This window comes from Helobdella robusta (assembly GCF_000326865.2).
Source record: "Helobdella robusta unplaced genomic scaffold HELROscaffold_2, whole genome shotgun sequence".
Taxonomy (NCBI): domain Eukaryota; kingdom Metazoa; phylum Annelida; class Clitellata; order Rhynchobdellida; family Glossiphoniidae; genus Helobdella; species Helobdella robusta.
The window spans coordinates 7,122,284-7,137,335 of NW_008704083.1; the positions used below are offsets into that span (position 1 = coordinate 7,122,284).

The window sequence follows — 15,052 nt, forward strand, 5'->3', positions numbered from 1 at the left end:
TGTTTTTATAATTTTTAAACCGATCTTATCATTTTGCAGTGTTCGTATTTTATTAATTCACTGAGAATGAAATTAAATGTCTACGTCTCCTCACTCAATTACGAATATCCGTTCATGTTAAGTTAACATTTTTGTGAACTTTTCCGAAAAAGATTTTTGTTTGTCTTTTTAGGAAACAGAAACAATACGATTTCTGAGTTTTGTAGTTGTTGATTCGTTTAGTTTTGTTGTGCAACTAGTTTCAATAAAATGGCAACATACTATATTACCAACATATTCAACAATTCAACTAGTCAATAATACGTTCAACAAATTAATTCAATTAAACTTGCTTCATAACAACAAGCCTACATAATGGGCTGGCAATATATTGTTATTTATGATTTATTTACCTGTTGCTCAAATCATTTTAAAACGATGTATACCATAAATGCTAGCTATACAATCGGTTAAGAGAATTTTTCACGGATTTGATGAAATAACAATAAATCAGAATATTTCATGTTATACACTTTTGTCAAATTATGTTGAAATATGATATAACGCTTTTAGTTTAATATCAGCCGTCCAAATAAATTATAATTGTCGTTTTTGAAAAATTTCTTTTACACGCTGGCACGGTATGCTATGAGTATATATTAAAACTATGGCAGCTAGCTACAAAAGATGAATTCAAATTTGAATTTGATACAAAATGGTGGAAAGTTTTGTTTCAATGGTTTTATAGCTTTTAAGTATAATTTGATCTTTGATGATCATAACATCAAGAACATGAAATAAATATTAAATAGCATTTTTATAATTCACATAAATTAATCACTGATAGACTGGAGCGATCATCTGTAACGAGCTATGCATTAACATTATGAATGGTGCGAAGTTATGCAATGCATGCTTGAGGTCTTTCAAACAATACGATATTTCATGGACTGATGATAATTAAAATTTTTATTTGAAGGTGCTCAGTGAATGTTCATTTCAAATTTCGATATTATTTTTTTTTAAATTTTATTTTTGCCGAGACACGTTTAACTTTTAATCTTTAAAAATTGTATGGACAATAGATAAATAGATTCGTCATTCATTAGTTTTTATGTGTATATATATATATATACATACATATATATATACATATATATATATAATTATCTGTGTGTAGTGTATATATTTATGTGTGTGTGTGTTAATAAAAAGCCTAAAATAGGATAATTGTGCAAATTTAATTTTTTCAAGAAAAGCGTAAGAAAAAGTCGTAGAACGTCGTTGGAATAAATTTTATTGTTAATTCGAAGTTGTCGTTAGTGGAAGTACATGTAAAAATACAGGCAGAGTATGAATGTAAAACACATTACAGTAAAAAAGATCCATCACAACCATCAGAATGAAGCTACATATACCTACCTACCTCACCCACAGTTCATCATCACAACCTATTCCATCCTATTACCCTCAACTTCATACATTCAAGTTCGTTTAAAAAAATTAATTAATTTATAAAAAAAAAAGTTCTGTCAATGAAAACGGAAAACAGATCGTACGAAGATTTACATCCGTATAACATTATATATACATAACACAAGGAAGCATTGGATGAAGGTTAGTTATATTGAAGAGTTTACAGTTTCAATGATAGTGCGGTATAATGCATAGAATAATGCACTTTAGTTGTATTTAAATAAAAACAACATTAATATATATATACATTTACATACATATATATACATTAACACACACACACACACACACACACACACACACACACACACATATATATATATATATATACATATATATATATATATATATATATATATATATATATATATACACACGCACATGTACATGATAAAGATTAATGAACACATAAAAAACGATAAAAATATATAGCACATAATTGAAAATTAATTGAAATATATTCATCATAAAATAGCTAAAACAGTAAAACAATTAATTTCAACAAATACATAGCTGGCTGGTCTCACCAGATTTTTATATAAGCAAATCAAAATTACGCCTTATATGTCGCTGTTGTTATTTATTCCCTATAGACTGTAGGCATCATCGATTGTATTGATAATATGTCGTCACGCAGTAAGTAAGTAACTTAATTGAATTTTAAAATTTTATTTGATCCACTAGAAATTGGGATGAAGAAAGAGGTATAATAAAAAAGACAGGTGAATGCAAATCCTGATTCATACTCGATAACATGTACGGCATAACAATTATTTACACTAATTAATTAAAACCAATTAAAACCTCACTTCACTCGTTCACTTCTTATGCAAGCCAAAATGCCACTTTTTAAAATTATCAATAAATTATATCGAAATCATATAGAAAAAATTCTATCATTTACATCACTCAATTCTAATTAGAGAATATTATAGTAGCCACTTATAACAAAGGAATGCCATGCCAGAAGAATGCATGCTTGCTGTATCTTATTCACTAATCCATTTATGCTCATTCATTCATCTAGTCATATGTTCATCAATTCATTCATTCGTGTTCATTCGTTCATTCACTCTAACTCCTCCACCGGTTCTCTGACCACAGTTAAAGAACTTAGCGATGTCTTCATCAAATGAAATTCACTTTTTGGTCGTAAAACGTTTGATGCGATCTGAAAATGATTTTATGAACAGATGTTATTTCACGAAAAGTTGTGTGTAACATGCACATTCACACATGCATGCCCGTGTGGTCGGTTCACTTAATCCAATGTTTGTCGTACATAAAATGAACTTCATTTACTTACATCCATGTAACAAGTATACGTACATTCACTTAATAGTAACTTGATAATCAAAACTGAGTATGCAAAGGAAAATGTATGTTCGAGAGGTTTATCGAAATATATCGCATTTGTAGTTCGTCATCTCATTTTTGTTAGTTAGGATTCTGAGTTTTAACAGAATTGAAATCTACAATCTCAAGTAAGAGCCTGAAGACAAGTGATGAAGAAAGGCACGTTTGCTATCCTATAACTCATTTAATCGACGTTGGAAGTTATTTGTTCTATAAACCTTGAATATGTGAGAATATTGCATCGCCAGTTACGTTATCATGGGTCGATAGGCGAGCAAGTGGGCAGCAAAAAATATTCCCTCCATCAGAAGGAGTAAATGGGACAACACTGTTAAATTTAATTACGACATGTTATCAGTCAGCAATCGACCAAACAGGACTGAGCACTTAACAATACCTACGAACAACAGGTCTGCTGTTCTCTTTGTTGCTGTCTGCTGCTACACTCCCCTCCACGTCACTACTGCCAGCACCTCCACTACAGCTGCTATCTGACAGACCGACGTTTTTGCAGGGCGACCAACAGGAGGAACTGCTGCTGTTGCTGGCATCAGTCGAGTCATCGTTCCTGTCGGGGCTGGTGTTTCGTGTTGAGGCGAACTTTCTTTTCAGGGCACGTGATAAAAATGAGCCCAAGTCATTGCCAGTCTCGTGAGGCTTTGTTTTCGGTCTGAATGGAGTGCCACCTGGCGATCTGAAAAAAACATTAGTAATCAGAAACAGACTATCATCTATTCAACATAAATTAAATTCAAATATAAATCGTCAGCAATCAAACATAAATCTGCATCCTGAAGTCTTTCAACAAGTAAAAATGTAAATGTTGAATGAGTAATTGTGAGGCAACCAATCAACCAACCAACCAACCTTGCCACCTGTCTCAACTTGACATCCTTCATACCCTTCAACAATTCAGTCATGTTTATGCGATTATCCTCATTCACAGATCCCAAAATCTTTCGCCTTTTCTTTAAATATAAATTTCAAAAATTAACCATTTACAACCGGAAAATTATAAACAAATGGAATTAAAAACGATGAAAATATATAGAAACCGATTTGATGATCTGAGATATGGACATGTAGGACTCCTTTGGTGCTGGGGGTGGTGGAGGCGGGGGCGGTGGGGGTGGTGGGGGCAATGCTTTTATTGGTGGCGCAAATGGACCAGCTGGGCAACAAACATCAAATTGATCTAACGCTAGATACAATAAATTACGTAACACAGATGAATTGAAATGTTTACCTGTTATACATTTATAAATATTCAATGGATGTTTATTTACTCAAATATGACAGCATTTACTTGGGAATTGAATGTGATAATTTGGGGCAACAATGGATGACAGTTGTTTCTTCAGCTCAGTTATTTCTTCTTCAAGTTGTGAAATTTTTGATTTGACATCCCCATCAGAGCAGCAAGAACATTTCAATTTTGGATCTTCTGAATTTGTTGACGCATGTTGTCTGCTATTTTCTTCAAAAAAAACAGGCAGGTTGGATGCAGTTGTCTCATCATCAGATTGAACTTCCCTCAAACATGGCAAACCATCATTTTGGCATCTCAATAAATTGTCATCAGAAGCTGAAACTTTATCAACAGATGCTGCATATTCACAATTTGTTGCAGGATTTTTACAAACATTTTCACTGTTTTTAATGCAAATGTCACACTTATGAGATGCAGTTAATAAACTCTGCAAAATGGGAGGAAGATTTTTTTCAAGTTGGTTCGATTTATTGCAAGAACATGAAGATGCATAGTGTGGAAGTAGAGAGTTGATTTCCTCTGATAATCTGATTTGTAAAAAAAGTTATTAAATTGTTCAAAACAAAATTCATCACCATCAAATGGGTGCCCTTAACAACTGAAGCTTTCCGTTTTTGAATGCTGGTATTAACATAGAAGCAAATTGCCCCTCCCAAAGGCAGGAATTTTTAAAAATTTGAAGAATGAAAGATAAGCAAATACTTTCCTTCAAAACAAATAAAAATGTGACAACTTAGAAGCCAAATATTGATAAATTTACAATAAATAAAGACAATTACTTTTTGTAAGTTTTGTTATTAAGACTGAGAGCAAGATTTGATGTGACAGATGGATGAAATTTTCTTTCATGCTGTTTCAACAATAACGATGATCTTCGCTTTAGTGTGCGATTATCTTCCAACTGATTTCTGAAGGTAGCTAAAAGTGATTCCTACAAAATAAAAAGCACATAATTTGAAAAAAGAAAATCATTTAAATTCAAATAATCTCACATCAAATATTTTATACGGCTTTTATTATAATTTAAAAAGCTTACAAGAAAGAACCAAAATTATTAAATGCCCTCAAAATGCTAACCAAAGAAGAAGTTATTTTTAAATCAAATCTTAATTTATTACTTCAAAAATTAAATTTATGGCTTTAAATTTATAAACTTAATCTTAACAACATGCACAGTTTGCATGTAGACACTTAATTTACTATTTAGCTTATTTAAATAACTAATTTAAAAAATGTAAAAGAAGACGCTAATCAAAAATTACTTTTTCTTTGACATGAAACTTTGTCAGCATCCATTGCATTATTGTACTTGACTTGTTCGACTTCAGTGAAGTGGTCTCCAAGTCGGCTGATGAGGCAGCCATACTTTCTTGTATTCTATCTCCAATTGGCAATTGATTAAGTAATAATAAGTCCTTGATAGTCTATATATGGTTTCTTTTCTCTCTATTATTTTGATGAAATAATTGTCAAACATTACACTACAATAGCCATGAAGATTAAAATAGTTTTTAATAATAGCTATAACAAAGTAAAACAAGTTTGTTCAATTTATCTTATAAAAATGAAACATTGATATAATTTTCAATCAACTAGTCATTGTTTTTAAACTTTAAAAGCCAGATGATTTACTTTTTACTGAAAAGAGCTTTTAATTGCCAAAATTAAATGAAATGATATTCATATTGATTACTTATTGTAACTGACTAACTAACTGGCCTTCCTAACCATTGCATTACTAATAACTAACTAACCCTAGTAAAAAATGAAACAATGAAAGAGGACCAAATCATACATTTCAATTTAAAATTTTTAAATATAAAAAATTTCTATTGCAACAAAACAACCACCAGTTCCCAAACAAACGCAAACCAAATTATAATTACTAATAAACAAAACTTGAAAATTAAATTAAAACAAAGCATGGAAACATTAAAATCAAAAGAAAATCAGGAAGGAACAAGCATGACAAAATTGAACATAAAATTAACAAATAATTGAATTAAATAATCCAAGTCAGCCATAAATATAAATTGCCTGATATTTCAATATCAATTTAGTATCCAAACATATCCAATAATAATATCAATTTAAAAGAAAATAATTAAACGACCGATTTTAAATCTTACGCCATTTGCGAAGAGAGATAAGTAAACAACCAAAGAAATCGAAGTAAAACATCTATGAGCCCGTAACCCAACCCATATATATAGATAACAAAAGTTACACAAAGTAACGCTTGTATTACAATATCTTTGTAATAAAGATCCTATAAGATTTCACACTAATTTTCCTGTTGAATTTATCTTATTACACACTTCTTCTTTTTCGTGCCTTATCTTTTCAGGACATTAGCGACCATCGAGCACCACAAAACCCGATCTTTAACACTATGTTGTAGTTGGAATGTACACTACTTAAGATAATGGTATCCGAAGCAGATGAACTACATGAACACTTTTAGGCCATTTCTCAGATCATTATAAAATATCTTTAATAATATATGTCCAGGTTGTATAATTTAGTTCGATTCCACAATAATCAAATTTTTTATTCTTTATAATGCAGTTCCGTCAAATGTAGGGCTAGCCACATGTTATTCTTAACTAACATTAAACATTCGGTGCACATTAGTGGAGAGTTTACCACAAAACTACTGAGATTACCACAAAAATAGTTAAAATAGTTAACCAAATGTATACCAGTTAATGCTTTCATGAGGCCTAAAAAACATTTGTAACATTTTCTGTTGTATTTTGATATTTATTAAAATTAAAATGACAAAAAAACTTTCATCAAAAACTTAGATTCAAAACCATGAGAAAATGAGGATGGTTAATTAGAAATAATTTTAACTATGCCAATTTCAATAATGAACAGATGATCAAAAGTTTTCTAAAAAATAATGGGAAAATAGCAAAAATTATTATATATTATTATATGTATTATATATTATATGCATAATCTAATTAGGTAGAGAAGATTACACAAAAATAAAATTTGACCTGTGACATTTTCATGTTCAGTGAAAAAATTTGTAATGACAAAAATAAAAATTTTTGGTTCAAAAACCATATGAATGAATGAATGAACGAAGCGATGATATAGGTCTTAATTAAGTCAATGTGTTTCTTAAAAATTGCAATATCAATAATTAAACAAATGAAAATAATCTATAAAACACTGCAATTTGCAGATAAGATAAATTAACTAATTTATAATAAATATTTAAGTATGATTTTCCTACAACAAAACTGTTAAAAGTTCAGTTACGTAGAAATTCAATAGGACAACAAATAGGTTTAATCAATTTTCTTTGCAGCTTTTGACTTCGTTTTTGTATCATTCTGTACTTTATGATCAGGTTTATCTGAAAAACAAGCAAAAACTAAGTAGCTGTTGTAGTATGTCAAAATTAAACAAAATAAAAATTAATAAGAATAATTCCGTTTCAGACATCTGATGCAATCACTCCAGTTAACATATTCGTCTTCATCAACATCATCTTTTTATATTCATATTCAGCATCACTATCATCAAAACTTACGCGACTCAATGGTTTTATCAGCTTCAACACTTTCTGGTGATGTGGATGATGTGGATGATGGTGTTGGTGATGCAGTGATTGCAGGTGTTTGCAATGTTTCATCTTCCATCATCTCAGCACTTGTTCCAAATTCATTGATACGCTTAGGATCAACTCTATAGATCCAACGCTGGTACAGGTAGATACAGAAGATGATGTCTGGAAAACAATTACATTATATAAATTAACTATTAATTGATTCACGTCGGTAGATTTATATGCACGCTTATACAGTTTTGAGCAAAACGGAAAACCTAAAATAAATACGCCAAAAAATAAAAAAAATTTAATGGTCCCAGGCAAACAAAACTAAGACAAACTGAAATAAAGCATTAAGCATACAGTAATGAGATTAATTCATTTTGTAAACTTTATTGATGTTAATTGGAGACAAGTTGCAATTAGATGGGAACTGACCATCTCTGAAGCATCCCAGCCTGTAGAGCATGGGCATCCTGATGACGAAAGCAAACAAATCATCAATAAAGGTGTTCAGTGCTTTGTATGTCAACATCCTCCATGGCAGATGAGCCACTGACTTTAATTTGTAGTTGATGAACAGTTGAGGTGTCATCATTATGAAACCTGCAAGAATAATAATGTTATACAAAAACATCATTAACATCACAGCATTAAGTTAAATAGTCACCTTTAAATATCAACAGCAAACTGTTACATTCAGTTACATTGTCAACATCATTCAAAATATTCAAGCCAAATTAAATTAATGTAATTAAATAAATGATGACGAAATGAAATGAACCAAAAGTGAGTAGGAAGCCATAGAGCATGCTGAGCACCCAGGAGTACCAGCCCTTGTGTTCAAGGTATAAGACTGAATAGACGGCATAACAGATCAACAGTGGGAATAACAACCACGAGAGATATCTGAATGCCATCTGTAAATTATTAATGATCAAAACTTGTGAGAGACTGTTACAAGCAGTTCCAAGAAATATGAACTTACGAGATCATATTTCTTCGTCTGTGATTCAGTGTACGTTGACTTATCCTTGATCTTAATCATTGGTATCCTGTCAAACCACTTGTTCTCTCTGTCCAACTGAACAATTAGTTGAATGCAAACACAGTTAGCCAGTTGAACAAAAGAAAATAGAATCTAACTAAACTTTTTCTTGAAACATTTTTAAATTAATACAAAATTTAATTGCATAAGATATCAGGTGGAAAGTATCAGATGCTAACAGAACAAAGATGAAGACTGGATAGGATGAGGCTGCTAATTATAAGAAAACTAACAAACCTGGATGTCAATAACTTTTTGAATCTTCCAAATTTCAATCAGCAATCCAACAAAAACACTGACCTGATTGTACAAAGAAAATAAGTATTGATATATAAGAATGAATAAAAACAAATGATTGAAATATGGTTACATTACATGGACAAAAAATGTGCACATAAATAAATGGCAGAAGCATGCATGCATTTGAATAAGTTTTGATTGATAATGTATTAACGTTCATAGCAACATAGTAAACAGAAAAACAATAAAAACCATCAGGCTAACTTACTTTGATAACAAAGTTGGTCTCATTGTCAAGAACATAGAGGAGAACAACAACTGATTGGAAAACATTAAAAAAAACCGAACGAACAGACAATCCTTCCAGAGATTTACGATTGCGCCAGAACTGGATGTCTGAAATTTATTTGTTGTGTGCAAGTGATGATGTCTACAAAACTATTTTGAGTAGTATGTATAAGTCATGGCTATCAATTAAAATACTTTTTAAACAAAGCAACCTTTGGTATCAGCATGATGAAAAAATGACATTAGAAAATAAACAGATGACCGAGAATAAACTGAAAAATAAACACTGCTATTGTAAATGTGATGAAAATCTCAGTAACCATTTTTGAAAGCTAGAAACTCAAAAACACTGTGGACAAGGGAGACAACAATGGTAATAAACAGAAGATATGGATTCGTCTCTATGAATGCTCTCTGCAGTTCACAAAGAAAGTAAATTATTATCATTTAGCAAACACAATTTCAATTAATCAAAACAATATGTGTTACTTTACAAATTTAATTCATATGAAAAAAATTTTTTTTTTTTCAAAAATCCAACCTTGAGTGAATCTTGCTCCTCATCATTATTTTCCACCAGATCCTCACCAAACATGTTGAACCACTTGTTCTGCATTCCTTGTGCTGCATACATCTGCCATTTAAACAGGGAGAGGGGGTAGTATGTCAGCGTCAAGTTCAAAACCCTGCAACATTTAAATACATTATATCAACTCAAAATTTTACGATTTAACAATGTAACTGTTCAGAAGAGAGTTAAAAAGTTATTTGTTCAACAAAGCATTTAACAACAGTACAATCCTCTGAGGAATGTCAACAGAGTGAATAACATAATGATAAAGTAAAAACTGACTAATTAATTCATTGTAACAGTATGCTTGTATTTACCCATAGGCTATAATAAACCCACTATTTATACTGAAGTCAAAATAAAAACATCAGTTGAAGTATAACTCATTTTAAAACAGTGCTAAAAGAAAAAAATTTAGAGAAAAGTAATAAACACAAAAATGAACTGAATGAAGAAAATAGCACAAGACCAACTTGGTGGTGGAATTGATGGGTGTATATTCACTGTTGAGGTTCCAGTAATCGTTGAAATACAAAATTGGATAGTAGTGGATATCTCCCGGCAAGAATACCACATCTGTGTGAATGGGCAAGTAAAAATGTTTCAATCTTTTATCATTTAGATCATGATAACTTCAGACTTTTATGATAATTTCATTAACAAATCATTTTACTTTTATAATTTTTCATTTTGCTTGAACTTTCAGACTTTCTGATGCAAATTTTTATATTTTAAAACAAAATTATTAAAAATTGTGAGACAAAATTTAAGAGAGACAAACATTCATCAAGTGGGGCTGGTATTGAACCCTTAACAAAGCCAGTCTGATCGTTAACCAGGTTGATGGTCAAATTCGGATGCCAGTGAGAGATTATTTCAAACTTACTCTCAGTTGCATTCTGAATTTTGTTGCGTAGAGAGAAAATACAAAATTACTAGGTAGATCTTAATTCACATTTTGTTCATTGAAAATATTCAAAATAATTTTTGAACATTAAAACTATAATTTTATGCAAAAAAGCATCCCCAGTTCTAAATATTAAGTTAAGAAATAAATTATTACAAGTCAGTGAAAATATAATGAAGATAACTACAATGAGTTATAATTATTTTGATAAGGTATTAAAATGAATACAAATGAAAGACCTGCTGTTTACATCACATAAAGAAACTTTGAAGAACAAAATGATATAGTGATATTGAATATTCATTGATACAAACTTACCCTCACAAGATCAGCGTGTGCATCAGTTGTGCCCGTAAGCAGGTTCTTCATTGTGTGAAAACGACGCTTCTTAAACTTGTTCAGCACTGTAAATTTTTTATGTTATCACAGTGAAGTTAACAAAAAATTTTTATCAAAATGAAGAGAAAAGAAAATAAAGATTGTTAAAATGGATAGACTAACATTTCTTCTTGTAGACAACATGTTGACTATGGTACCTCTCAACATCAGATGGGTTTGGTGAGAAACCATTTTTGACAAAGTAAACGTGAATGTACAACGAGCCATTGTTTTGGACACTCTGAAGATATATTTGGGAGTTACTATTTATAAACACAAGAATTGAAACTACTTCTAGAAAAAAAATACAACTTAAAAGCATATAACGAAAATTCATTTAACCTTTAAAATTTCATCATCAATATCTTTCATTGATTCAATTTTTTTAAAATAAGACATAAAATATTATTGTATTGCTTAGGCCATTGTAAATAGTTACAAATGACAAATCTCAAAAATTGTAAACCAGCAACAAACAAATTCAGCATTGATAAATTAACAATTAAACAATAAATAAATAAACAATAATTAATTAAAAGCATTAAAAAAATTGACAAAAATAATATTTCTAATAAAGCAAAATTAATTCATAAGCTAATAATGAAATAACATTTTGTTAAAATTTCACTTCTGAAATGGGCAGTTTTCCTGTCATAGTGTATGTTCCCTCCCCATCTTGGCCACCAGTCCAACCATCATATGGCATGCCTTCCTCCATCCAAAACAAATTAGACTCATCAAATTTTGTCATCATTTCTTCTTCTGTTATGTACACATACAAGTCCTAAAATAATACATTATTTTACAAAAATAGAACATAAGGAAATATATCTAAAAAATATTTTAATCCAAAAAGCAGAACACACCATGTAAGTTTCTTTTCCAAAAATATTAGAAGCCGGGAAAGGACCCTGAAGTTGTCCATCTGAAGTTTTATTTGTCGGAGTGTTTGATTTGCGAAACCACTGGCTTATCATATATATAATGAGCATTCGAAAGAGCAGAGTCTTAAACACAGACCACCCATTGAAACCTTGCTGCTGAGTTTGACCTTGACCCTGAGAAGCAGTTATCTGATAAAATACAAAGGCTATTTTGGTAATATAATAAAAAAAACTACACATTCAAAGTGCCACAAAGCATAAAAGTCTTTTAAAAAACAAATTAGCAATTTTAGTTTGTCATTTTTTTTTTGTTTTGTTTAATAATTTAGAATTTAATTTTAAAATGTCAACGACACACAACAGCAACTCACAAAAAGACAACAAAATAAAAAAAAACAGAACTGAAATCAAATCAAGCACATGACACAACAAAAAACTAAAAGAAAATAAAAAGCTTATTCAAAGTTTATACCGGGAGATCTTCTTGTACATTTCCGTTAGAACTGATGTCATTTTCATCAACCTCATCAGAACCCTCCCTGGAATCAGAAACAACGACAGCCTGTTCGTCTGAAACGTCCGCCATGTTGAATCAATTTAAAAAAATGACGAGATTAGATCAGTAGCGAATAAAGAAAATATTCGCTTTTAATAAATTTAACGTTGCCAAGCTCCAGAAGGCCGCAGAAGGCCAAACAAAACTATGCAAATTATAAGGATTTATCTAATCTCGTAATCTCATTAAAACACTAAAATATTATATATATTTTGAAAATTTAGATTTGAAAATATAATATTCCATTTACTAAAGACTTCGGAAAGCTATGCAATTTTTGTTTTGGAATGAAGCATAGTACTTGTATATAACACTTACTGGAATGTGTTTGCGCCGTCACACAGTAAATCACCAATATTTATTAGCCATAACAGGTTTTTGTAACAAAATATAAAAATTTGATTTCAGTGCAGGTGTCAAACGGAAAAAACGATAGAGCAAATTCAGCACACAATTCCACAGTAGTGACCAAAGCTGTCCAGCTGACTACATCTCTTGAGTTTTTATAGAAATGTTACCCTATCAGTATAAACACTAGCCTTAGTCTCCACTCACCATCAAACCACGGCGTATGCCATCAGTAAAATTGGTCTCGAAAGAAAAACTAAAACAACCTCACGCGTGAATAAATTGCTTCATTTATTAAAATAACCTGTGGGCTTGTCATGATAAAAACTGAAATTGAGACATTTATAACGTTTGCTACGAATAAAGGAACGCAAAGACACTGTTGTTATTTTGTACTAAGTTATGAAATACTCATAAGTCTAAAAATACTGAAATAAAGTAACACAAGACTGAATTAATGTCAATGTTCCTATATATTTTCAATAAAAAAAAAACTATGATATGAAATCAAAAAATAAAAAAGGAGTGGATGTAAATAAAAAAAAATGCATGTAAAAAATGTTATTCCCAATTCATTCTATCTTCTTTTTGCAAAATTGACCAGTTAGGTGAGAGTGTGTTAGGTACAAGCCAGTTGAAATCTTCAACCAGGTCCCAGTTATTTTTCTCTAAATCCAAACCAGTTTCATTAAAATGATCTTTTACACCTTCATAATTCCAATTGAAAGGGGCAAATTTGACATTATTACTATCTTCAATAATGGCTCTACTAGTAACATGTATGTAAAAATGCGATTGAACAGTTTTGTGGATTCTCATTTGTTGGCAGGCTGCAATAATCTTAGAATCCGAGCAATCCTCTATTAATATTGAACCCTTTACTGGCCCTATGAATATTTTACAGTTTTTAATCCTATCAATGTGAATGGCACCAGGATGACCGTACAACTTAACTGTACAATTAGTCAAATTTGAAATCCTTATATCTTTATTAAGGATTTCATCATTTTGTTTCGCAATTTCAACATTATCCAAGTTTACAATGTCTATTAAATTTAAGTCAAAATTGAAAAGTTTATGGTCTTTTTTAATAATGTTGTTTTGAGGTTTAACCTTATCAACTTCATCCACACCCTTAGCATTATTATTTGTTTTAAAGCTGAACTTTTTATTTACATAGCAAGAATCTTTAATTTCTTCTATACTTTTTGTTAAGTTGGTTATCACACTCTGAGCAGATTTTCTGGCAAATGAAGATATGAAACCTGAACTGTTAGTATAAAAAACTTGCATAGTGTTCAGTTTTTCTTGGGCCTCTTCAACTCCTTCAAGCTTCGAAGAAACGTAAGCAGCTTCAATCTTCCGAACACCAGCCAGCAACAATTCTAACTCGTTCTGGAGATCGGTGAATTTTTTCTTGAAATGTTCTTCCGTTTCCTCAGCAAAATGAAAAACCGGTTTGTCGTTCCGTTTGGCTTGCTGATTTTTGATTCGCTCCTCCTCGCGTTTTTGAAGTTTTTCGGTGATGCGAGACTTCTGCGTCGCCATTGTTATTTGTTTACATTAATTGGAAAAACCGTGTAATCACCTAAAAATTATAGGCTATCGCTATAATAATGTATAATCGTTAACATAACAACAAACAAATTTTAATGACGAATAATTTTTTTTAAATTTAATTTTTTAATTCTTTGTAATATAACCATAGTAACTTGTTTCCAAAAAAATTGAAATTTCAAACAATTATTATTATCTAAAACAAGCGATTCAAACATGGATATCCCCCTATATATCCATGGATTTAAATAATTACCTTGTATTGTTTGATTGTATTTAATAGACTAGAATAGAAAATCATCTATTGAAATCATTAAAATGATTTTGTGTACGTCATGATGAGTCACGGATATTTTATAATATTTAGTTACTGAAAGAAACCAGCATCGTTTGAATAATAATTGATGCCAAAATAAATTCCATGAAAAATGGCATCATCCGTGTTGTTATCTGTATTTTATTTCAGAAGCTTCAAAATATAAATGTAAATAACGTGGTCGCTTTGCCCTGCAAAATTTTAGCGCTTGAGATGGGTGAGAAGAATTTTAGTATAGTAATTGAAACATAGTGCGTGAAGTTAAAGTTGACTTAGAAGCATTATATATTAATCCACAAACAATGTTTACGTC

At 30.6% G+C, this 15,052-nt stretch overlaps 4 protein-coding genes across 4 annotated transcripts; all 4 read right to left on the reverse strand.

Moving 5' to 3' along the window:
- Positions 1-2,524: 2,524 nt before the first annotated feature.
- On the reverse strand, positions 2,525-3,731 carry HELRODRAFT_160617 (hypothetical protein; the record flags this gene model as incomplete). The annotated part of the gene is made up of 3 exons (XM_009017565.1): positions 2,525-2,626; positions 3,217-3,505; positions 3,679-3,731. The coding sequence occupies 3 exons, from the start codon at positions 3,729-3,731 to the stop codon at positions 2,525-2,527; spliced, it is 444 nt and encodes a 147-aa protein (XP_009015813.1).
- Positions 3,679-6,228, reverse strand: HELRODRAFT_188361 (hypothetical protein; the record flags this gene model as incomplete). Its single annotated transcript, XM_009017566.1, has 6 exons — positions 6,119-6,228; positions 5,344-5,527; positions 4,861-5,012; positions 4,118-4,608; positions 3,867-4,012; positions 3,679-3,779 (listed from the first exon to the last, which is right to left on the reverse strand). Coding segments are annotated over exons 2-6 (990 nt in total), but the record flags the coding sequence as incomplete, so codon positions are not given.
- Positions 6,229-7,617: 1,389 nt separating this feature from the next.
- Positions 7,618-12,202, reverse strand: HELRODRAFT_64937 (hypothetical protein; the record flags this gene model as incomplete). Its single annotated transcript, XM_009017567.1, has 14 exons — positions 7,618-7,826; positions 8,085-8,252; positions 8,431-8,566; positions 8,635-8,730; positions 8,932-8,994; positions 9,203-9,330; positions 9,543-9,636; positions 9,764-9,908; positions 10,267-10,369; positions 10,575-10,692; positions 11,019-11,104; positions 11,202-11,319; positions 11,707-11,862; positions 11,945-12,202. 14 exons carry the CDS (start codon positions 12,200-12,202, stop codon positions 7,618-7,620), a joined length of 1,878 nt encoding a protein of 625 aa, XP_009015815.1.
- A 1,225-nt stretch (positions 12,203-13,427) lies between these two features.
- On the reverse strand, positions 13,428-14,414 carry HELRODRAFT_155706 (hypothetical protein; the record flags this gene model as incomplete). Its single annotated transcript, XM_009017568.1, has 2 exons — positions 13,428-13,912; positions 14,000-14,414. The coding sequence occupies 2 exons, from the start codon at positions 14,412-14,414 to the stop codon at positions 13,428-13,430; spliced, it is 900 nt and encodes a 299-aa protein (XP_009015816.1).
- Positions 14,415-15,052: the final 638 nt, after the last annotated feature.